Source organism: Danio rerio, chromosome 7 (assembly GCF_049306965.1).
Source record: "Danio rerio strain Tuebingen ecotype United States chromosome 7, GRCz12tu, whole genome shotgun sequence".
In the NCBI taxonomy this organism is placed as follows: Eukaryota; Metazoa; Chordata; class Actinopteri; order Cypriniformes; family Danionidae; genus Danio; species Danio rerio.
In genome coordinates this window covers 12,320,800-12,346,646 of record NC_133182.1, presented here as the reverse complement: position 1 = coordinate 12,346,646, position 25,847 = coordinate 12,320,800, and the positions used below count along the sequence as shown (strand labels likewise).

Genomic DNA, 25,847 nt, shown 5'->3' with positions numbered 1-25,847 from the left:
CTGGTGACGACGCTGCGTAACGTACTACGTATGACGCATGCGACGAGCCGCACGTTTGCGCTTCCTGGACTGGAGGGAACATGTGAGTATCTGTTGTCATTTCTCATGCTGATGGCGTTCAAGTTCATAAAGCCAGAATGGCATTTGGAATTGGCTGGTTTTTAGGCTGAACATACGCGTGTTTATATTACCATGTTATATATGTCTGCTTTGAACGTTAGGTTTGTGCGTTAGCAATAGACGTTGTTTTGAAAAGTTTCAACTGATTGTGTCATCATTGAATCATTCATATTTGAGAAATAATATGCTGGAATATTATGGTTGTCAACAAACATACTCGCTCAGTTTTGTGTTGAAACTGCGTCATTTATAATTGAGGTAAAGTTGGTTTTAACTTTCTTGTTTGCTCCATATATTGTTTAACATGGTACTTCGCTCTGAACTGAATATGACAGCATTAGCACTATTTATTTGACTGTTAGAAATGTTGTTGGCTACTTTGATAGTCACTGGCTGCTAATATTATTTCACTATTTTTCGTTTTGTTGGTTATCGACTTCCACTCATTCTGTGTCATTAATAAAGAATTAAGTTTACCTAAACATGACTTAAACAGCGTTAGATCCAATTGTTAGACTGTGAAAAGTGTTGCAGGCTACTTTGATAGTGGTTGGCTGCTAATATTCATGTGATAATTTGTAAACATTCTAGTTTGGTTCTTTGGTTTGCTGTTTACAAGACGTCACTCAATCCATGAAGTGAAGCTTGAGCTTCAATAGCTAACATTTCCACTGTTTTTGACTTTTAATAATTAAATTACTTTATTATCATGATTATTTGTAGATGTACAGTTGAAGGCAGGATGTTTAACCTTGTGATATCTTAATATATCCCAAGTGATGTTAAACATACCAAGAAGCATTTTCACAGCATTTCACATCACATCATTCATTCATTCATTCATTTTCTTTTCGGCTTTGTCCCTTCATTAATCTGGGGTCGCTACAGCAGAATGAACCACCAACTTATCCAGCACGTTTTTACGCAGCGGATGCCCTTCCAGCCGCAACCAATAACTGGGAAACATCCATACACACTTATTCAAACACATACACTACGGACAATTTAGTTTACCCAATTCACCTGCACCGCATGTCTTTGGACTTGTGGTGGAAACTGGAGCACCCGGAGGAAACCCACGCAAACATGCAAACTCCACTCAGTAATGCCAACTGACCCAGCCGAGGCTCTAACCAGTGACCTTCTTGCTGTAAGGCGACAGCACTACCTACTGCGCCACCGCATCGCTCACGACTGCTAATATGATTTCACTATTTAGAATTTGCCAAGAGTACGTTTCTGAAGTTTTATTATTAAGGAGAACGCCTAAAAGTGTGAATGTAAAACCAGCTTAAGCTCAGAAATTTAGCTGGTAATCGACTTTCACTCATTCTGTGACACTCATAAAGAAACAGATTGTAATTGACAGAATTCTGACCAGAACCAGAAAATCAGAGCACATCACACCTGTCCTCAGGTCTTTACACTGCAGGGCTCAACAATAAGGACTGCCCGGTGGCCCAGGGCCAGCGTGAGAGACACTTGGGACATTAGACCGGATCATTACTGGCCCGATTGGGACAGTGCTGCCTTGTCACTTACATTTAATTTGTCTGACTATTTGTCAATTGCGTGCATTTTAAGTTTGTGCTTTTAAGTCTTTAAACACTACCTTTTCTGTGATGTAGAAAAGTTTCCAGTTCCTCTTATCTGATTGAGCATGCAATTTTTTCTGTAACCTGGTAACAATCAGTACAGCAAAGAAACGGCAACATGGCGGCAACATCAAATTATAAGGCTAAAAGAAAATGTCTGTTTCTAACATCTTGGAAGTAGACATTTACGTGGGAACAACACGACAAAATAAAAATGAAGTGATGTTTTGCACAGTTTTCCGTCAGTTGGACAAGTCAGCCACCTTTTGTTAAATAATTTTAAACCGCAATAAAATACCTGCACATTTTCCATACTGCTCTTTTTGCTTGCATAACTTTTATTTACATTTTTTTAAAGTATTGAAATTCTAGATTTACAGACTTTATTTTTGACACTTTAATTAAAATATGTGGCTAAAAATAGCTATTAACTTCCCTTTTTTTGGCAGGGCAAGTAAAAATCTAAACCACTGGCCCGATCAGACCAGTAGAAAAAATCCTTAGCGTTGAACCCTGCACTGGCTCCCAGTTACATTCAGAATAGATTTTAAAGTATTATTACTGGTCTATAAATCACTAAGTGGCCTAGGACCTAAATACATTACAGATATGCTCACTGAATACTGACCCAACAGATCACTCAGATCTTTAGGATCATATAAACTAGAAGTTCCAAGAGTTCAGTCAAAGCAGGGTGAATCAGCTTTCAGCCACTATGCTCCTCGCTGCTGGAATCAGCTTCCAGAAATGATCAGATGTGCTCCAACAGTAGGCACATTCAAATCAAGACTGAAAACACATCTGTGAGCACTGTGCTGCGTCCGACAGACCACACTATTATGTTTTTCTCTTGTTCTTCATTCTTTTATATCACATTTGACCTGTTTTTATGTTTTTTTACTCATTTTTATTATTTATTTTTATTTTTATTTTACTTGTTTCTTTTATTCTTGTTTATGTAAAGCACTTTGAATTGCCACTGTGTATGAAATGTGCTATATAAATAAACTTGCCTTGCCTAATTGAGGTGAAGTTGGTTTTAAATTCGCACATTCATTTAGTGACAACTTGTGACACGCTCTTTGTATTGTTTACCATGGTACTTTAAATATTCGGTCTGAAATCGCATGTAAATATGACAACATTAGCACAATTTATTTGGCTGTGTACAATGTTGTTGATAGTCACTGGCTGCTAATATGATTTTATTATTTAGTGTGAATATAAAACCAACTTTACCTCATTCATTTTGCTGGTAATCGACTTTCACTCATTCTGTCATTTATATAAAAAAAATAAGTTTGAGTTGAGGTAAAGTTGGTTTTATATTCGCACATTTTTTCAGTGACAACTTGTGACACACTTCCTATATTGTTTACCATGGTAATTTAAATATTCACTCTAAACTCACATGTAAATATGACAGCATCAGCACTATTTATTTGACTGTGAACAGTGTTGTAGGTTACTTTGATAGCCATTGACTGCTGAAATGATTTCAATGTTTAGTGTGAATATAAAACCAGCTTAAGCTCAATCATTTAGCTGGTAATCGACTTTCACTCATTCTGTGCCACTCATAAAGAAATCACTTGTAATTGAGGTGAAGCTGGTTTTATATTCACACACTCATTCAGTGACAATTGTGACACGGTCTGTATTTTTTTACCGTGGTACTTTGAATATTCGAACAAAAAAAATCACATGTATGACTTCAAAACATTAGCACTATTTGTTTTGAACTTTGATAGTCATTGGTTGCTAATACGATTTGCAAATAATACTTTCTGAAATTATACTATTAAGGAGAAAGTCAGAATGTGTGAATATAAACCAACTTTACCTCAATTAAGTTGGATATGTAAACTTAAAAGAGTGGAATTTTAAAGAGAGACACCACTCAAAATATTTTCCCTAAATAGGCTTGTCGGCTTTAAAATAATTAAACATTCATTCATTCATTCATTCATTTATTCATTCATTTTCCCTCGGCTTAGTCCCTTATTTATTAGGGGTCGCCACAGTGGAATGAACTACCAACTATTCTGGTATATGTTTTATGCAGTTGATACTTTTCCACCTCCAACCCAGTACTAGGAACACCCATACACACATTCACACTTGCACTCATACACTATGGCCAATTTTGTTTTACCCAATTTACCTATAGTGCATGTCTTTGGTCTGTGCGGGAAACCCACTCGAACATGGGGAGAACATGCAAACTCCACATCGAAATGCCAACTGTGATGTGATAGTGCTAACCATTGAGCCACCGTGCCACCCCAATGAAGAAACACTTATGAAAAATAAATATTTAAAATCAAATTGATGCTTGCCCCTCCACATTATTTTGGAAATTTTTTTTATGAGAGCTATTTTAAACCTATAAATATCAAAGATACCGGAGCGGTAATCTAACTATACTATACTATACTAGCACTTTTTTCTTAGGACATAAAGGTATTGTGCAAAGAAGGCATTAAAGGTTGATGAAAACAAGTAGTGGAACATGGTTGGATGGTGCATTCACAAGTAAACATTGCTTTTTTTTATTGAGGCCTTTTAAACTGGAGTTTAAGTAAAGTGTCTGGTGCATGTGGAGAAAGTTTTTAGACAGATGGTTTGTCAAGCCCACTCACCTGTGTGTGGCACACTCTGAAATGCACAGTGTTTTTATAGAGATGTAGAGTGATTTTAAGAAAGTATACCTTGAACAGCATTTGTAGATGTCACTTGTGTTGTATTCTAGAATTAAATGAATACATTTTAAGCTATTTATAAGTCCCAAATATTTTTGGGGTGTTAATTTTATTTGTGTTTATTCTACTAATAAAGTGCTCTTCGTCTTCTTGATATAGAAAGCAACAATGGGTCACACGAGTTTGGAGAAGATAATTGCACTGCAAAAGAAAACGGCACACATTAGGAATCTGTGTATTCTTGCTCATGTAGATCATGGTAAGTTTGAAAGTTGCCGATTTACAGTTGAAATCAGAATTATTAGCCCCCCTTTGAATTTTCTTTCCCCAAATGATGTTTAACAGAGCAAGGACATTTTCACAGTATGTCTGATATTATTTTTTCTTCTAGAGGATGTCGTATTTGTTTTATTTCGGCTAGGATAAAAGCAGTTTTAATTTTTTTTTATATTTCTATTATTAGCCCCTTTAAGCAATTTTTTTTAAGTCTACAGAACAAACCATCAATATACAATAACTTGTCTAATTACCCTAACTTGTCTAATTAACCTAATTAACCTAGTTAAGCCTTTAAATGTCACTTTAAGCTGTATAGAAGTGTCTTGAAAAATATGTAGTCAAATATTATTTACTGTCATCATGGCAAAGATAAAATAAATCAGTTATTAGAGATGAGTTATTAAAACTATTATGTTTAAAAATGTGTTAAAAATTTTCTTTAGGTTAAACAGAAATTGGGGAAAAAGCGAAATAAGCGGGAGATGAGGGGTAATAATTCAGGGACTTTAATAATTCTCACTTCAACTACATACATTTTAATGCTTATTTATTTATTTATTGTTATAGTCATTAATAGTCAAGTATCTACTGCCAGATTTTTATATTTTTGTATAAATTGAAACATTGTGTGTTGTCTATAGGGAAGACGACGTTAGCAGACTGTCTGGTGGCCAGTAATGGTATTATATCCAGTCGTTTAGCAGGAAAGGTAAGTGTACATTCTGGAAAATGACCAGTTGTTAGCCTAAAAACAAAGTACACACAATAAATTATACTTTTTTTAGCATATGTTGATTGTTTTTTTTTATTTAATTTTGATGTATTATTATTTATTAACTCTGTGTATTTAAAATGATGTGTTATTAACTAAAACTAGAAATATAAAACGTTGCTTTTGTGATTGAAATTAAGCTGAAAGAAAAGAATTATAATAATACTAAAAAAAAGCTTTCATCATGAAATTTCAGAAATACTCATTAAGTTTCAGAAATGCTCATTAAGTTCTCAAAATACTAAAACTGAATAAAATATATTAACTCTACATTAAATTTAATAATAATTATTATATATACTGTACATGTATTATCTAAAATAATTGACTAAAACCCACAATTGATTTAATGCATCTTACAATGTATCTTTAATATCATCACTGTTGTTGTGTATAACTATAAAAGAAACAATTCATAAATAAATAAAATAATTAATTAAAGTATTGCTGAAATAAAAAAAAAGATATTAAATAGAAAAATTATATTAGATGAGAAAATTGTAAGGTGAATACCAACAAAACTGAAATAAAATACATTAAAGCCACAGTGAATAATAATAATAATAATAATAATAATAATAATAATGATGATGATGATGATGATGATGATGATTATGATTATGATAATACAAATTATTATTATTATTATTATTTCTTAAAAAAACATAAAAATATTCAAGTAAATAATAAATATTTTTTTCAGTACTGGGTTGCGACTGGAAGGGCATCCACTTTGTAAAACATATGCTGAAATAGTTGTAGGTTCATTGCACCATTGTGACCCCTGACAAATAAGGAACTAAGCCGAATGAAAATTACTGAATGAATCATAAAAAATACATTTAAAAGTTGAACTAATTATGAATTATAATTAAAATAAATGATTGATAGACAGACAGACAGACATTTACATGACTTTTTTTATGTCAACCGCTGTCCTTCCAAAATTCAAAATTGTAACTATCCATAAAATAATATTTTGAAAATAGTATTACAGTACACTCATACACACACACCCCTGTTGGTTTGGAGTTGAAATAAGACTCATACAATTGAAGCTCACCATCTTGTCTGTCACTGCTGCTTTCTGTCATTGCTCCTGTAGCTGAGATATCTGGACAGCAGGGAGGATGAGCAGATCAGAGGAATCACCATGAAGTCCAGCGCTATTTCATTACATTTCGCAACAGGTGATGGCCATCGTGGTCTGTATTGTTTTTACTGATTCGACACGATGTACTGCTCTGGCTTATGTTTGCCGTTGTCATTGCAGGAGGAGTGGAGTTCCTCATTAATCTGATCGACTCTCCCGGTCATGTGGACTTCTCCTCTGAGGTGTCCACCGCTGTCAGATTATGTGACGGGGCCATTGTTGTGGTCGATGCTGTGGAGGGAGTGTGTCCGCAGGTATCATCCAACATCGAGAGTCTTTTCACTTGTTTTTCGTAGATTAGACACACAAAGTGCATAGAAATTAAATGCTTTAAAAGTTACACTGTAATTCGCCCAGCCTCATGCTTTTTTTGACTTGTATGTAATAGCATACGTTTGACCATCCATAACAAATAGAGAAAAAAAGGGCGAAATAATATATACAGTTGAAGTCATAATTATTAGCCCCTGTATAGTTTAATAGTTAAAATAACAAAAACAAAATATCTCTTTATAATGAAATAAAGAGACCCTTAAACTTGATAAATAAAATGTTACAAAGTGTGTACATTGGTAAAGTGTAAATGCTGAACAATCAAAGCAAACTTTAATGTGTCAATAGTAATGATACAGTAAACCTCAAACTCTGTAAACAACACTAATTATGATAATCAAATCTGAGCTTTCAAGTAAAGGAACCAGCCATCATTATTCAAATACATATTGCAACATTACAAACTGTGAAGTTGGATGGCTATATTACCCCCTATGTTAAAAACTCTTTCAGATGGGGAGCTAGTGGCTGAGATAAACAAGAAAAGAAACCAAAAAGCCACTCTGGCGACATCCTTACATTCTTTTTTATTTACAATCTCCTCATTGCTGCTATATGACACTCGTTTTCGCATGTGCGGTTATTTTGACCTGAAGTGGCAAGCATGATTGCGTTGTTATTTTCCCCATTTTGACTATATAAAAAATTTTCAATCATGGATTATGGGTTCCAGATCCTTAGAAAAAAATAAATGTTTTAGTGTAATGTAGCTTCAGTGTGTTAATATCACTTTTATAGCATGTCACCATAACAGCCACTCTTCTTCTTCTTTTTTTTTTTTGCTGCTTTAGACGCAAGTTGTTTTACGACAAGCTTGGTTGGAGAATATCCGCCCTGTTCTTGTCATCAACAAAATCGACCGGCTGATTGCGGAGCTAAAGCTCACTTCACAGGAGGCGTACGTTCACCTGCAGAAAATACTAGAACAGGTGAGGCAGAGCACACCTCTATTGATCAATGAGTTTTTAAAAGGTTTTGCATGTGTATATTTTTCATGTGTTTTGTAATTGTTATGTTATAAAGTTATTAGGATATTGTTATATTTTCAATCAACAAGAACAGAGAGGGAACAGTAAATTAAACTATAATGCTACAAAAATATAGATATTATTTGTTTGCAATAAATCCTGCTGTTTTAAACTTCTGTTGTTAAAACAGAAAAAAACATTTATTTTATATAAACTATAAAAAAAAATTTATTTACTACAAAAATATAAGCGTGTTCAACATATATAGGTGGGCATAGATTCATTTTTTAATCTAGATTAATCTCACTGTAATATTGCAATTAATCTAGATTAAAATGGCTCATTTGAATTCTGCCGAAGGCATTCAGAATGTATGTGCTACTAAAATAATAAGTCTTTGAGAACGGGTTTCTCAAGCCAGGTGGCTCATCTCCTGTTTCCAAAATGCATCACAAACTGCTTGAGAAACTGTTCTACTATGATATTTGATGATGAAAAAAAATTATGTTCAATGAGATGAACTTGTGTTTACTAGCTGTTTATTCAGATAAACATGAATTTTAAACTGTAGGCCTACAGAAGCTCCAAACAGCGATTTTTGATCACCCTGATCCGACTAAAGTCATAACTGAACTAAACAGAAATAGAATTAAGATGTGTGGAGTCTGCAGATATTAGTGGCATTATTGAAAACACCACAATTAAACTATTACTGTCATGTAGGACTTTTCGCCATATTTTCCGACAAGACACACACACACACACATCACGAAATACGTAAGTTTTTTCTTTCCATTCGGCATGCATTATTAAATTCCATAACACTCTCACCAGTCCTTACTCTTTATTTGCAACTAATGCCCCAGTTTGTCTCAGGTGCATGAATGAAATATTCATGAATGAATGTGAAACTGCAAATTGCAGTTAAAGTCAGCCAAAATTACAGGAAAGACCTTAATTATATTATTGTCTATTAAGGCAAATAAGATTGATTATTTATTTATATATATATATATATATATATATATATATATATATATATATATATATATATATATATATATATATATATATATATATATATACATATATATATATATATATATACATATATATATATATATATATATATATATATATATATATATATATATATATATATATATATATATATATAATTTAAAATATAAGTTTAACAGCATTTTGCAATAGTTTAACAATAACAAAAATAAATAGCACTTAACAAATATAATTTTAAATTATAATCATGAATAGCCATTTTGTGCTGTATTTTGTTTAAGTTATTGCTTAACGCTTATTGCATCCTGCTTGGATGGGATGGGTCGCTTGGTGATTTCCAAAAATATATTTTATTAAACTTTTATAACTTTCATATTTTTTCCATAACCTACAGAATATTAACAAGTAATTATTTTTACCTTATAATATATTTAATATATACCTAATATTGAATAGTTACATTAAAAAATCATGCAAATAAAAAGTCATCAGCCTTTCAATTCTTTTTTCCATTGGATTGCGACCCCTGGGGTTGTTATGGTAGATTAACATTACAGCAATAGTGTTAGTTGCAGCAAATTGATTTTACAGTACAAAATTAAACTTTTACACCTTCATGGTACTCGCATACATTAAAAAGGCCACGATTGAACAAGGAGGACAACCAAGGATTTCCAAGTGGTTCCAAGTCTCCAAAATTAAACCAAGAATAGTCTTGTGCTATAAACATTGTGCTCACTATTCTCATTAAGTGAGATTAATATTGAATTAAACAAATTAATAATGATTATAAAAAATAGGCTGTTGCACTTTTTTGTGTCGTCAATAAGCTTGTTTATACAGTTCCTACTAGTGTGTGTGCATCATTGTGTGCAGTATTTGTATGCTTATAACCACCTCCGAGCATAGAGTGGGTTGCGAGTCACTGGTGTTGTTGTTTTAGGGGTCGCGGGCTGAAAAGTTTGAGAACCCCTGCTCTAGGAGATGACCTAAATGTCATCTCATGCTTTTTGGCAAAAAAACAAAACAAAACTATAATGAATGTTTGCTCCTGCTCTACAGGTGAATGCAGTTACAGGCACATTGTTCACCTCTAAAGTTCTGGAGGAGCGAGCAGAGAAAGACGCGGGATCTCAGAGCAGCTTCACAGAGAATGAGAGTGGAGATCATGTGTATGACTGGAGCGCTGGTTTAGAGGAGACTGACGACTCTGATCTTTACTTCAGTCCTGACCGTGGGAATGTGGTGTTTGCCAGCGCTATCGACGGTTGGGGCTTCAGGTACATGTCACACTTTTACAGTGAAAAAAGAAAAAAAAAAGATCCAATTTTGTTTTTCATTGCTCATTTTGTACAATTGGTCGATTCAGATTTGCAATTTAGCTCTTTTTTTAATAGTTATTTTATCTTTAAAGTACAAATGAAATCAAAACTAACCATATTGATTGTTTTAGCGCGCATTGCTAGTTTTTTGGTGAACAATTCATCTGTGCATGTCTTTATGACAAAAAAAATTAGTCCTTTGTAATGAGGCATTGGGCGTGGCTAACATACCAAACCACGCCCCTCCAACTGTCCGTTTTGACAACAAACAGAAATGGTGATAAATAGAAGGTGTCAATTAGTTTGTGATAACTCTCCCCAAGTTATGGGTGTGTTTTGAGAATAAACCAATCAGTCTCATCTTCCATTCCCTTTAAGAGTCAGTTGAGTCGCATTTGCTATTTACATGGCGGGCTTTGTAAGTGGAAAACCTGAACGCTTCACTAGCGAGAAAACAGTTAAACACACCATCTGCAGTGCAAGAATAAAGAACAAGACTCCTTTATTCAGCCTCTTTAAGGAAACAGGGTTGTAAGCTCTCAATTGAAGACATCCATTAGCCTACAATAATTAACTTAGTTTAAGCGCAAAGATTTGTTTCAAAACTATTTTTAAATTCAGTTCTAATTTTCAGCAAGCAAATAAATTAACAATAATGACCAAGTGTTATAAAAAAAGTTCTATCCAAACACACGTCCTATACCCCATATGGTCCAAAAGCTGACGGGTGGACAAATCTAAGCTTGTTTAACAAATATAAATTTGTATATAATAAATAATACTGCTAATAATAATAATAATAATAATAATAAATTAAAAGATGAAGAAGGCATGGAGGCAGTGGTTTTTATATTTTTGTACAAAGTAATAATTTTTGTAACATTTTAATTCTTTTATTCTTTTTCATATGTAAGGATATTTGTATTTTGCTGTACATCCTGTGGGTATTAAGCTATGCGTAAGCATTTAAGACGCACAACTAACGTGCTCTGTGCTGGACTTTAGATCTGGTTTCAGCTGGTAAATTGCACAGTCTATTTCAGTTCCTCAAAACAGCAATGCACCAACAATGCGCCTAGACACACTTCTTTTCTTGATCGGCACACTCATGAGTCCACAAAGTGGCACAAATGCATTTGCTATTTAAAAAACGTGGTGGAAAACGGAAAAATTTAACTGAAAATAGCAACACTTCGTGGCATTGTGCCGGGTATATGATAGGGCCTGAAGTCTGCAGAAAGGTAGATCTCCAGGAACATGGTTTGGCTCCTCCTGGTCTACGCCTACGCCTACTCCAACCCTAAACCCAACCTCACAGTAACCTGATGTGTTTTATTAATGTCTACCCCACCTACACCACCTAAACCCAGCCTACTTGTGGTGTAAGTTCCTTCCGCTTAGAGGTCACCCAACCTACTTGCCGTGTATTTGGAGGTCAATATAAAGAGTTTAGATGCAAAAACCTCTAAGTGTCATCTGAATTTTCCATCAAAAATTCAATGTTTTTCAGCCTCCTTTTGTTTATGCTGAGATATTTTATTTTAAGCACCCAGAAAATAACTTATTTTTTTGCCATAAAAGTGGTCTTATTGAACATACACACAGTAGCCTGATAAAAATACTCATTTTAGAGGGAAATTTCAGATGACATTTAGAGGTCTTTGCATCTAAACTTTTTATATATTTTTGTCTAAAACATGGTTCCTAAGCTGCTATTTCAGTATGTCAGTTGATACCCACAGTATGTGCTCCATCTATTTACACTTTGTGCTATAAAATAACTGCAGTGCAACTTGCTTGCAAAGATTGACAGAATTAAAACAAATCAAAAACAAATCTGGTTGCCAGGTGTGCATTTTTGAAGTGAAAACTTTCTAATTCTGTCCAGTTAATCAGTACATCCCTATTAAAAAGCAGTTGACTGTCAGCCTTTACATGCAGTACTTATGATGGTTCACAAGATGGCGTTACAATATCAGTATTCAGCATCAGAGCTCTCCATCCTGCTAATGTTTTGCACATTTTTTGAGGCGTTACATAACTGTGGTTTTAGATACTTGAAATAAGTGCTAATCTGACTGGTGTAGGTGGACGTTTCTAAAAGCTGACCAAACAGAAGAGAACAGAACACTCTGTGAGCATGAGGTGTTTTTTTGCACCAAAGCTCACCACGTTGCATAGTGTAAAAGCACTCCAAAATGAAGTGTCCTTTTGAAATGTTGCGCTTAAACCAATAGGTGGTACAGTGACGTCTGTGCTGCTTTTTTCTCTACAGTGGAAACTGAATGTAAAATACAACCTAAAGTGTACTAATTGTGTGTGTATGTGAGAGAAAATAAGCGAGAAATGTGTTTATTTTGCTTCTATTGTTACAATGCAGTTCCTTCTGTAATTGAATACCATTGTTTACAAACCTGTAATACCTCTTTAGATCGATTATTAAGATATTAAATTGAATATAAATAAATATATATATATATATATATATATATATATATTTTTTTTTTTTTTTTTTTTTCAAGTCATGAATTAATTAATAGATCAATTCATTAATTGTATTTTATGACACATATTTATTTATTTTTTTTATGTATTTTAACACTGTTCAACAGGGTTTCTTAAATGTGGGGATCATGACTTGATGAAAACAGAAGTATTATTTATTAATTTCTTTGTTAATTTATTAATCAAATTATATAATATTATATTTCCTTAGAATAATATTTCTAAAAGAGCTGTTGACATAGAATTGAACCAGATTTTGGTAAAAAATAAAACAAAACAAAAAAAGTTTGAGTTTTTCATATACTTTAACAGTGTGTCAAAATCTTGATGCTTCTGTGGGTCTCGTCTATCAAATCTGATCATTAATTTGTTTTCTCTTTTGGATTCAAGTCAGGTGATTGGCTGGGCTATTCTGCAGCTTGATTTTCTTTCTCTGAAAGCATTTGAGAGTTTCCTTGGCTGTGTTTAGAATCATTGTCTTGCTAAAATGTCCACTCTGGTTTCATCTTCATCATCCTGCTAATGTAGATGTTGGACTGAAGCAGCTGATATTAATTTGCACTAAGGAAGGGCAGAGGGTTGCCGAATAACTACTGAGAGATTTCAGCTACTGTCTGGGCTTTCACTGCCTTTCTACACCTTCCTTTCTTCATGTGTTCAGTACATTTTCCTGTGTCATTTAATTTTATTACGCATAACTTCTTTTGTAAAATGATTAGATTTGTTTTCTTTGCATATATGGATTTCTTTGGTTGTTATTAACATCTGACGAATTTTTGAAGTCAACAGCACCTTTAGAAATATGTTTTGAGATATTTATGAGAAAAAGAGTGATTTATTAATGATGGTAAATTGTCTTTTTTCCAATGCTCCATTAGCATCCATCAGTTTGCAGAGATGTATAGTCAGAAGATGGGCATTCGCTCCTCAGTTCTGCTCAAGACACTATGGGGAGATTTCTACCTCAACGCCAAAGCCAAAAAAATCATGAAAGGAGCTCAGGTACTGCCATTCATTTATATATTTATTTTGTACCTTGGTAAACTGAATAATGTTTGACTTAGTATTTTTTTGTGTTGTTTTTCAGCACAAAAATCTTTCATCAGAAACCCTTATTTTTGCTACATTTTGCAGTAAACAAAATGTAATGTATATCTTGAAACGATTAGCTTCATATGTCCCCATATGTCCCATGTCCACAAAACCATAAATGTTTATTTTATTTTTTTTAAATGATGTTTAAATGAAATAAATAAGCTTAATTAATTTTTAGTTTGTTACTAAGATACAACTATTTGAAAGTGTGAAATCTGAGTGTTTAAAAACAATCTAAATGCTGAGAAAATTGCATTTAAAGTTGTTCAAATGAAGTACTTAGCAATGCACATTACTAAGTAAAAATTGTAAAAGTGTAGATATATTTAGAGTAGGAATTGTACTAAATATATTCACAGAACATGATCTTAAATTGATATTCTATTGATTTTTGGCATAAAACAAAAATCTATATTTATGAACCATACTATTTGTTTTGCCTATATTCACAAATGTATCCATGCACATAAGATTAAATCCATGTATAAAGTACAATAATTTAATACATTTGTTCTACAGATAATAATCACTAAAATAAATCATTGTGCTTATTTATTGTAATGATTGATATATTATAATATAAAATATATCTATTTTAAATGATCTATAATCACATTTGTACTGTAGAAATAGTTGTGTATTGCTTTTCCAGCAGAGCAACTAAACTAAGCATTAACGAAAACTTATCTTAGACTTGGCATCACTTTACATTTATTTATTTATGTATTTATGAATTTATTTATTTATTGTTTGTATTATATTTGTATTATTTTGAACAGTTTTTGCCCCAAAGACAGCCAATAAAGCTGGCATAACATTAAATGAAAATGCACGATATTCAAAACACATTTATTTATTGATTTATTGATTTTTTTTATTAATTCATTTAATTAAAATATCTGATATACTGAAGTCAATTTTATAAATTCCTGAAAAGCAAGACATTGGTAACCCTGCTAAAAAAAAGTTTTGTCTTGTTTCTAGTCCACATATCTACAACTTAAATCAAGAATCAGTTATATATGTATATATATATATTTTTTTTTTACTTTTTGTTTAAGATTTTTCTATATATATATATATATATATATATATATATATATATATATATATATATATATATATATATATATATATATATAGACACACACACACACACACACATATATATACTGTTGAAGTTTATATATATATATATATATATATATATATATATATATATATATATATATATATATATATATATATATATATATATATATATATATAATTATTATTATTATTATTATTATTATTATTTTTTTTTAGAACAACACCTTCCCAACAATTTGATAAAGGACAGATGAGGGAACACATAAAAAGTAATGATATTATTAAAAATAAAAGTTTTAAATTAAATGAAGATAAAAAAAATGTAAAAAATAATATGAATATTATAAACAAATAAAAAAAATTAAGTACTGCCATCATAATTACTTTTCAGGGGATACATTTTTACATCAAGTTACAATGTCTTACATTGTAGTTACCTCAAATTACGTTGGTGATAGGTTAAGTAACCTCCAAATATACATACCTAAATATGTTGTAATACATTTCCACCGCTTCAGAAAAATATCCGTCTTCATTTGTAGACCTGCAGTCATTCATTCCATTACATAGACCTGTTTAAGTCTGAATCCACTGAGCCACCATTGGAGAACCATCTTCCATCCAATGTACTGTCATCATTTTTTTGCAACCAGTAATATTATCCTTAGGACAAATCTTGTTTTTTTCAAGAATGATTTTCTAAACAACAAAATAAAATTGTCTTGTTTTCAAAAATATTAAGTCATAATTAAGTGAGTTTTCCTTAAAACAACCTGTCAATGCGGTAAAGAAAATAATGTTTGTATTTGTTTTGAATTAAGATTATTTTACTCACCCCATTGGCAGATAAACTCAATTATGACTGATTAATTCTGAAAAAAAACAAACCAAAAAAAATTATTTGTCTAGAAAATGCTTCTTTCAAGAATGGTTAGATATGTGGACTAGAAACAAGACCAAAACTTTTTTTGCAGTGCAATCAGAAGACTTTTGTTGGAGATGTTTACAGTAATGCAGGACAAAGATCTGAACACAATGAATCCTGAATAAACAGCCCACAGATGGTTTGTAAAATGCTCAGACAAAACAATATGTTGCTCTCGGACTGATCAATCTGCCATTCTTCCGCTCCAGCAGACAGATCTCATTCAGAGAGCTGATGTGTCCTCCAGACGGCAACATTGATCTGTGGACTGACAGAGTCGAGCCTAACTAAAGCCTTTAAACTTGTTTGAGCTCAGACGGAGCGGAGAGTTTGACCCCGTTCAGTCACATCACAGTCAGTCACGTTATGAGCACAAGTCTTCAAAAAGCCAAATAACGAGTCTGTACTGTATCTGGGTTAATTCAAATATGTTTCCATTTTAAAATGCACAAACTTTGACTATGTTTGCAGCTGGCATCCACATTATGGGAGAGTTTTTCACCCTCAAAAATGGAGACTTTTGGAAACTCTGCAGACACCATTGTAGTTTATAAACTCCAAGATAGAAGTAGTAGACGGACCAAAGATTTAGACTTTTGAAAATGAAAATGTTTTTTTTTAAATGCATTTAAAAGCACTTGCTGACAAACTAAACTTGTTAATTGTTGATCTCAACAAATTAATGGTAGACATGTTTTATAGTGTACAGGGTTGGGTTGACAGACGATGTCATCTTCCCTTGCCGATAGACATCACAATGCTGAGCCGGCATCATGATCCTCTGCCCTGCCCCCGTCGCAGCAGCAACCCGTTTGCAAAAATTACACACTAATATGTCTTAGTTTTAAAATGCTATTTTAGAATGAATATAATCCACATCCACACTGGCATTTCACCCTAGCATTTCTGACAAGTTCCCCTTCCACACTATACTGCTGAAAATGTAGATCACGTGACCACACACACAAACACACAGGCATGCGCTGCAGGCAGCATATGCACGCGTCTGAGCTCCAAGCAGTCAGCAGGTGCTTTGAGCACAAAACCCCAGAGAGCAGTGCATGTCTGATAGTTTATCAAGGATGTACCGCTGGATTGCGTCTCACTACAGTTGTTAAACTTGATATTTAATTAATCTTGTCTCTATCTAACGAGGGCGAAGCAGTGGCGCAGTAGGTAGTGCTGTCGCCTCACAGCAAGAAGGTCACTGGTTTGAGTCTCGGCTCGGTACAGGTGAATTGGGTAGGCTAAATTAGTGTATTAGTGTGTGTGTGTGGATGTTTCCCAGAGATGGGTTGCGGCTGGAAGGGCATCCGCTGCGTAAAAACTTGCTGGATAAGTTGGCGGTTTAATCCGCTGTGGCGACCCCGGATTAATAAAGTGACTAAGCCGACAAGAAAATGAATGAATGAATGAATGAATGAATAAAATTGCCTGGAGTGCCAATCTTCTGTTTAAAAATAGCCCACATCACCATCTGCTTGTAAAAGTTAGCCTAGAACACAATCTGCTGTAAAAACTAGCCTAGAACGCTGTCTGCTGTTAAAAATTTTGCTGAAACACAGTATTCTGTTAAAAACTAGCTTATAGCTCCATCTGCTGTTAAAAACTAGCTTAGAGCACCATCTGCTTTTAAACATTTGCCTGGAGTACCACCTGCTGTTAAAAACTAGCCTAGAGTGCTGTCTGGTGTTAAAGACAGGCCTAGAGCATCATCTGATGTTACAAACTAGCCTAGTGTACCGCCTGCTGTTAAAAACTAGCCTAGAGCGCCATCTACTGTTAAAAACTAACCTAGAGTGCTGTCTTCTGTTTAAAACTAGGCTAGAGCGCCATCTGCTGTTAAAGACTAGCCTAGAGTATCATCTGATGTTACAAACCAGCCTAGAGTACCGCCTGCTGTTAAAAACTAGCCTAGAGTGCTGTCTGGTGTTAAAGACAGGCCTAGAGCATCATCTGATGTTACAAACTAGCCTAGAGTACCGCCTGCTGTTAAAAACTAGCCTAGAGTGCTGTCTGGTTTTAAAGACAGGCCTAGAGCATCATCTGATGTTACAAACTAGCCTAGAGTACCGCCTGCTGTTAAAAACTAGCCTAGAGCGCCATCTGCTGTTAAAAACTAACCTAGAGTGCTGTCTTCTGTTTAAAACTAGGCTAGAGCGCCATCTGCTGTTAAAGACTAGCCTAGAGCATCATCTGATGTTACAAACCAGCCTAGAGTACCGCCCGCTGTTAAAAACTAGCCTAGAGTGCTGTCTGGTTTTAAAGACAGGCCTAGAGCATCATCTGATGTTACAAACTAGCCTAGAGTACCGCCTGCTGTTAAAAACTAGCCTAGAGCGCCATCTGCTGTTAAAAACTAACCTAGAGTGCTGTCTTCTGTTAAAAACTAGGCTAGAGCGCCATCTGCTGTTAAATACTAGCCTAGAGCATCATCTGATGTTACAAACCAGCCTAGAGTACCGCCTGCTGTTAAAAACTAGCCTAGAGTGCTGTCTGGTTTTAAAGACAGGCCTAGAGCATCATCTGATGTTACAAACTAGCCTAGTGTACCGCCTGCTGTTAAAAACTAGCCTAGAGCGCCATCTGCTGTTAAAGACAAGCCTAGAGCATCATCTGATGTTACAAACCAGCCTAGAGTACCGCCTGCTGTTAAAAACTAGCCTAGAGTGCTGTCTGGTGTTAAAGACAGGCCTAGAGCATCATCTGATGTTACAAACTAGCCTAGTGTACCGCCTGCTGTTAAAAACTAGCCTAGAGCGCCATCTGCTGTTAAAAACTAACCTAGAGTGCTGTCTTCTGTTAAAAACTAGGCTAGAGCGCCATCTGCTGTTAAAGACTAGCCTAGAGCATCATCTGATGTTACAAACCAGCCTAGAATACCGCCTGCTGTTAAAAACTAGCCTAGAGTGCTGTCTGGTGTTAAAGACAGGCCTAGAGCATCATCTGATGTTACAAACTAGCCTAGAGTACCGCCTGCTGTTAAAAACTAGCCTAGAGCGCCATCTGCTGTTAAAACCTAACCTAGAGTGCTGTCTTCTGTTTAAAACTAGGCTAGAGCGCCATCTGCTGTTAAAGACTAGCCTAGAGCATCATCTGATGTTACAAACCAGCCTAGAGTACCGCCTGCTGTTAAAAACTAGCCTAGAGTGCTGTCTGGTGTTAAAGACAGGCCTAGAGCATTATCTGATGTTACAAACTAGCCTAGAGTACCGCCTGCTGTTAAAAACTAGCCTAGAGCGCCATCTGCTGTTAAAAACTAACCTAGAGTGCTGTCTTCTGTTAAAAACTAGGCTAGAGCGCCATCTGCTGTTAAAGACTAGCCTAGAGCATCATCTGATGTTACAAACCAGCCTAGAATACCGCCTGCTGTTAAAAACTAGCCTAGAGTGCTGTCTGGTGTTAAAGACAGGCCTAGAGCATCATCTGCTGTTAAAAACTAGCCTAGAGTGCCATCTGTTGTAAAAAAAAATAAAAATAAACTAGAAAAAAGTCACCTACAGTATATCTTTGGTAGTTTTTGGGTGAACGATTTTAAACCGCTTGCTGACAAATTAAATGTGTTAATTAATTACTGGTCACAACAAATTCATGTTAGATGTATGTTTTTATAATCAATATTTTTTGTTTATTTGTTTGTTTAATAATTGTATTTAGGTTGCAATTTTGTATTATAATTTGTAGCTTCTAGCTTCTGGCATCCATTTCTGGTCAAATAGTGTGGTGGAGTCCTTGCTCATTTTAAACGCTGTGTAAAAAAACAACACACACGTGTGAAGCTTTAGTTAGTGTATGCTTTCTCTTTTCTTTATATTATAATATTTTCTTCCTGTTTCTGTCTTTGTGTTTGCAGTCCAAAGGAAAGAAGCCTCTGTTTGTGCAGTTTATTCTGGATAATATCTGGAGTATGTATGACGCTGTGGTCACTAGAAGGTACTTGAACTTCCTTTGTCTGTCGAAATTAGTCAATTGCGGTACATCAATGAACAATTTGTACCGACTGAAAGCTAATGTCCTCTGAGATGCATTGTAACTTTATAAAATAAGCAAAAAAAAAGCACAAAAGATGCTAAAAATGCTAAATAATTTTACATGTTATGCTGTACATTAATAAATGCATAAAAAATTGGTTACATTAAATTTAAAATCAAATTAACAAAAACAAAATAAAAAATATAATGATAGAAATAATTCAATTCGTCTTTATTTCTATAGCGCTTTTACAATGTAGATTGTGTCAGAGCAATTTACTATGATAGAAGATCATAGTAAATTGGAACTGTGTCAGTCCAGTTTTCATAGTTTAGTTCAGTTCGGTGTGGTTTAATTTTCACTGCTGAAAGTTCAAACATTGAAGAGCAAATCCACCGATGCGCAGCTCCACAAGACCCAAACCAAGCAAGCCAGTGGTGATAATGGCGAGGAACAAAACTTCTCCAATTGACTAAAGTGCAAAAAGAAAAACCTTGAGAGAAACCAGGCTCAGTCGGGCATGATCATTTCTTCTCTGGCCAAACTTCTTGTGCAGAGCTACAGTTTAGGTGCCAGGGGCTGGAGATCGCTGGACGTCCAATGTGGAGAAGCTGCACATGTAAGTAGGTCACCTGCTGGTATACAAGCTGGAGACTCGTCTGTCACTGTGGTCTTTAAGGAATCAGTCTCATGCTTTCCACTCCTCCACGACCACCACAGCATCTGCTTACGATACGGCCTGGTCTAGGATTATGGAGACCTTAGGATAATGACAAACAGACTGACATAGGCGTAGATGCCAATTTCCTAACTTAACGCAGCCTAACAATCCCTTAGAGGATTAGGATTTCAAAAGCCTTTGTGTTTTATGTGTATGCTAATGCAAAGAGATGGAGTGTGTCTGCTTCCCGAACCATGCTAGAAAGGCTGTTCCATAGTTTAGGTGCCAGATATGAGAAAGATCTACTGCCTACAGTGGATTTTGATATTCTGGGAATAATCAGTTGTCCTGAATTAATTGAGCATAATGGACGGGAGGGGTTGTAATACACTAGGAGCTCCCTCAAATACTGGGGAGCTAAGCCGTTGAGGACTTTGTAGGTAGTCAAAAAAGGTATCTCAAATTTGCTAGTGTACAATGTTAAGTAATTGATTCAGCACGAAATCAGAACTGACCTTTATAAATGCATTTTTTCTGGTCGTGCATACTACAGATAAAAAAAAGGCACTTTTTTGTGTCATTTTCTTCTGTCCAGGGACAAAGAGAAGGTGGAGAAGATGATGACGTCTCTGGGCTTGAAGGTCATGTCTAGAGATCTCAGACACTCGGATCCCAAAGTGCTCCTCAGTGCCATCTGTAGCCAGTGGCTGCCTTTGTCTCAAGCTGTGCTCTGTATCCTTCACTACAGAAAACATCATACTTGTTGAAAAAACACTGAAATCAGGGGTCAGGAAGATTATTTTCTGTTTTTGGGAAGAATTCTGTTATTCACCAAGGCTGTATTTAATGCGTCAAAAAATAGTAAAGAAATAATCTAAAATTTATTTCAGCAATACATTCAGGATTATTTAGTAATGAGAAAGCAGGCATTAAGCCTGGTTAATACTTCTGCGTCAAGTGACCGGCGTAACCCACGGCGCATGCAACGCGCGTAGCTGTGCATTTATACTTCTGCACGCTGTCTCTGTTGGTCTGCATTAACACTTCCGAAACGCTAGTTGGCAGTGAGGTGTTTATGTTCCTCTGTGTCGAGTTTCTTCTCTGCTGTTTTTTTTTTTTTTAACGCTACCTGAATGTACAAGTGGCTCAAACTCGCTCATTTCGAGGCAGGAATCGGCGGACATGCAACTACTTTAACTAGGAGGTAAACACAAAACAAAACTTTACAAGTGTGGAGTCCCGTGAAGGAGCTCCGGATGGAAACAATGTGTAGTTGTGTAGTGTAGTTACATTTTTTGAGAGGTGCACGTCAGCGACGCCGACGGCTACGGCATAGGGTTATGCGTCAACGTGTGGGCTGCGTCGTAGCATACACGTGCGCTTGACGCAGAAGTATAAATCAGCCTTTACTGTCAAAACATTCTTTGGGGGGTGTTAATATCACTCTGTTAGTCTTAATGTTAACTGTAATCTAATGTGCTGAGTACATAAATATATATACATATAATACATCAACATATGTTTAGCCTCCTAATCCTGTTTCTCACCCTGTCCAGACTAAAGTTTCCAGAAATGTCCAAAATTAATTACACAGTGGCAAGCGGCAACCTCCCGCTCTCCCATAGGAAGCCAATACGGAAGTAACGAAAACTGCAATTCATCCGAAATTCCGCTAGTCCTGGCCGCTCCTGGCTCCAAAATAGAGCGAATTTCAATTGAGCCCACTGTTAGAATGGCCAACTTTACAGCAGAAAAAAAAAAGTGTTTACAGCCTGGTGCAAAAAAAAGATTTTGGTTCATACAGCTAATATTACCCTTCATGACAACTGTGAGGGGGTGAATTTTTTTTATAACTCATCCGTTTCCTTTATATTAAGTTATATTAAGTTTGCATAATTAAGGGCGTGGCCACTTGAGTGACAGCTAGGTCTCGTTGGTCGCCGTCACGTCACCTCAGCTGAATCCTGCAGATTAGCCACTGAACTCGGCATATTTATCGTATTTCTGTGTTGTTTTATGTGGCTTTACACAGTCAACTGCCTTTTGGACTTGTTTCCTACAATTATTAGATGGCATTGCATGCTGAGTGCACTTAATTGTGCTCACAAACCGTTCACATGGCCTCCGTTTCCCATGTGAGTAAAGTTATATATTTATATACCATCTCTATACATGTATTTTGTTTTATTTAAGATCATTTATTGTTTATATTTATATTTAGAGCTGTAATGCACTCCAGAATCTGTCAGATTGATTAGCTGTAGGCTCTAGAACAGTCATCTGAAGTGTTGTCATACAGTGTTATGCTGGATTTCATCAATAGTCTTACATTTACTAACACAGACTATATCTGAAGTGTTTGGAAGCAATTCGCGTTTTCCTCCTGTAGAAAAACGTCATATGAACAATGTTTAGTGGCTCGATGTATTACAGCAGTGTTTTTAAAAGTCTAAACACTTTATTGATATAGTATACAACCAAGCACAAGTGGTCAGAATACAAACAAGTCACAGGTAATAAAGTATTAAGCGTTCTCCCAAAGTAAAGTGTGTCTGAACCAGGTCCAAGCTAAATGCCAGCAGGTGTCTGTAGCTCCGCTCACTCTCCGCCTCTTTGCACTTGTTTGGTATCCCGCCGTGGGTGTGATGACGCGCGAACAAAATGGCAACGGTTGGCCGCGCCTACTTGTGACTTCTTTTCCGCTCTTTAGAAACCTATGGGTTACGTCACGGATACTACGTCCATATATTTTACAGTCTATGCACAGTGGATCTTCATCAACAATCTGGGTTTGACTGACAACATCCACCTCCTTAACATCAACCCTTACTGCCGTGATCTATCACTTCAATATTATGTCAGGAATATATTTTAATGAGAAATCAGGCATTACTAACTCCTATAAAAAATTAAAGCCCCCCCTAAAATCAGTAATTTTATTAATTTATTTATTTTATTACTTTTGATGTTAAAATCAATATGTTAGTCCTTATTTGATCTATAATCGTGTTTCCTACAAAAAAAGACAGAATATTAGATTTTAGCTTTCAAAACATGGTTTCTCTCTTCCACCAATAAGGTTCACCATTTATTATGATGTCACCTCATACTTCAGATCTTGCTACCAATCAAATTCTACATCCCACATCAAATGAAGTGGCATTTGAAGATGTTTCGGCAGACCTTTAAAGAAACGGTGCAAGAGATCAGTAAATAAATATATACATATAATACATCAACATAGGCCACTGTTTCTCACCCTGTTCAGACTATAGTTTCCAGAAATGTCCAGCGTTAAGTACACAGTGACTTATCTTCATCAACACTCTGGGTTTGGCTGGCGTTGTCCACCTCCTCAACATCACCCCATCTCGTCATGATCTATCATTTTAATATTATGTCAGGAATATATTGTAATGAGAAATCAGGCATTACGATCTCCCCTATATATATATATATATATATATATATATATATATATATATATATATATATATATATATATATATATATATATATATATATATATATATATATATAAAAAGAAAGCCCCCTTGAAATCAGTAATTTATTTATTTATTTTGGTGTTAATATCAATCTGTTAGTCTTAATTTAATCTATAATCAGGTGTCCTACAAAAAAGACAAAAAGTTAGATATTAGCTTTCAAAACATGTAGTTTCTCACTTCCACCAATAAGATTCAACAATTTTTTGATGTCACCCCATGCTTCAGATCTTCTGACTAATCAAATTATACATCACACATCAAACAAAGACACATTTCAAGATGCTTCAGCAGACCTTTAAAGAGACGGTACAAGAGATATAATAAAACAAACAAGCATATGATACATAAACATAGGGTTAGCCTCTTGATCCTGTGTCTCCCCCCTGTCCAAAATGTCTTCATTTCAGACTATAGTTTCTAGAAACATCCAGCACTAATTACACAGTGACGTTATCTTCATCAGCACTCTACGTTTGACTGGCGTTGTCCACCTCCTCAACATCAGCCCTACCCGCCATGATCTCAGCAGCTGCACCGAGCGTTCACACTCCGCTTCTTCTGTGGCGATATGACTGGCACAAACACGCCTCGCCATTACTGCGCTGACAGGTGCTCGCAGCCGCACACCACTGCCATTAACGCTTTTGGTAAAATGCCTGTTGTTTCGCTAAACATGCAATCGAGTGATTCTCAAAATACTTCACAAATGTGCAATTTCGGACCGTTTGGCAGGTGTCTCAGGCCTTATGTGTTGCTGCTTCATTTGTGAATGGAAAGCAGTTGGAACTCTTTGTTTTTAGGTGAACAGTTTAAATTGTTGCAGACACAAACTTGTGCATTTATGGATGAAGCGATTTTAGATTTTGGTTGTAAGATTATAAGTAATAAGGAATAATCATGGTTTCACGGTTATCATTAATTTCAAAACTATTAATTTAGAAAATCACATGAAAACTCCTTATATTTTGTTGGAATATTTAACCAATTCCATGCATGTTCAATAAAAATTGTCAGGACAGGGTTTTCTTCAATGTAAAAAAAATATTATTAATATATTATATACAAATTAATAATTCGATCTCCAATGCAAGAACTACATTTAGTAGTTGTGCAACAATTCTACATTTCCTGACTCAAGAATTTATACACAACTGATATTAACAGGTGGAGTTTAGTGGAATGCGCCACTTGTGAATCATTCTGCAACGCTTCGGCGGCTGCACCCAGACATACTTCCTCTTTTTCTACAAATCTCTCTGCTCACAAGCTGACATTATTATCAGATAAGGCACACTGCTTCTCCATTGGAAATAACGAACTTGCATGTACAAAAGACACAATATGTGAACGACCCTTGGTTAATAGCCTCAGCCGTAGTTAATTCAGTATGCATGCGTGGGTATTAGACTCGGTGTACATGCTCGGAACTTTTAACTAGCGCACAGTTGGCATAATTTTTCGTTGTAGCAGTTTTGTTTCGTGTTGAGAAGCCTTTACGATTAATCAACCTTGACGAATTGAAGCGTGGTTAATAGTGAAATCGGTTAATTGTTTTGTAGTAGTATAAACTATATTTTGAAGTCGGAATGAAATCAATATTTACTCTTCTTATTTTTATATTGGTGTTGCTTTATATATTTCATATTGAGGATGAACCAAATTAATGAAAAAAATAGTAATAGTGGTAGTAAAAACATTTCTTAATTCTTAAAATACTGTTTTATTTATTTTTCTATATTGTTTAATATTTAGAATGGATCAAATAACGACAAAATTAATTTAATAATGAAAATAAAGTAAGAAACATCTTAAATGAAACCTATC

At 34.9% G+C, this 25,847-nt stretch overlaps 1 protein-coding gene across 6 annotated transcripts in view; it reads left to right on the top strand.

Moving 5' to 3' along the window:
* Positions 1 to 51: 51 nt before the first annotated feature.
* Positions 52 to 25,847, top strand: part of efl1 (elongation factor like GTPase 1) — a 227,601-nt gene continuing 201,805 nt past the window's right edge. For 3 of the 6 annotated variants that reach the window (XR_012383161.1, XM_692092.10, XM_073908093.1), the window contains exons 1-10: positions 52 to 82; positions 4,577 to 4,676; positions 5,338 to 5,405; positions 6,574 to 6,658; positions 6,742 to 6,875; positions 7,746 to 7,883; positions 10,005 to 10,222; positions 13,648 to 13,771; positions 19,735 to 19,814; positions 21,110 to 21,246. Coding sequence is in view for 4 of the 6 variants with exons in the window: in XM_692092.10 (XP_697184.6) it covers positions 4,586 to 4,676; positions 5,338 to 5,405; positions 6,574 to 6,658; positions 6,742 to 6,875; positions 7,746 to 7,883; positions 10,005 to 10,222; positions 13,648 to 13,771; positions 19,735 to 19,814; positions 21,110 to 21,246 (1,075 nt within the window). In the remaining 2 variants the exon portion in view is untranslated. Of the gene's footprint in view, positions 379 to 4,576; positions 4,677 to 5,337; positions 5,406 to 6,573; positions 6,659 to 6,741; positions 6,876 to 7,745; positions 7,884 to 10,004; positions 10,223 to 13,647; positions 13,772 to 19,734; positions 19,815 to 21,109; positions 21,247 to 25,847 lie in introns of all 6 variants that reach the window. The other 3 variants (XR_012383162.1, XM_068222543.2, XM_073908094.1) reach the window with 1 other exon arrangement.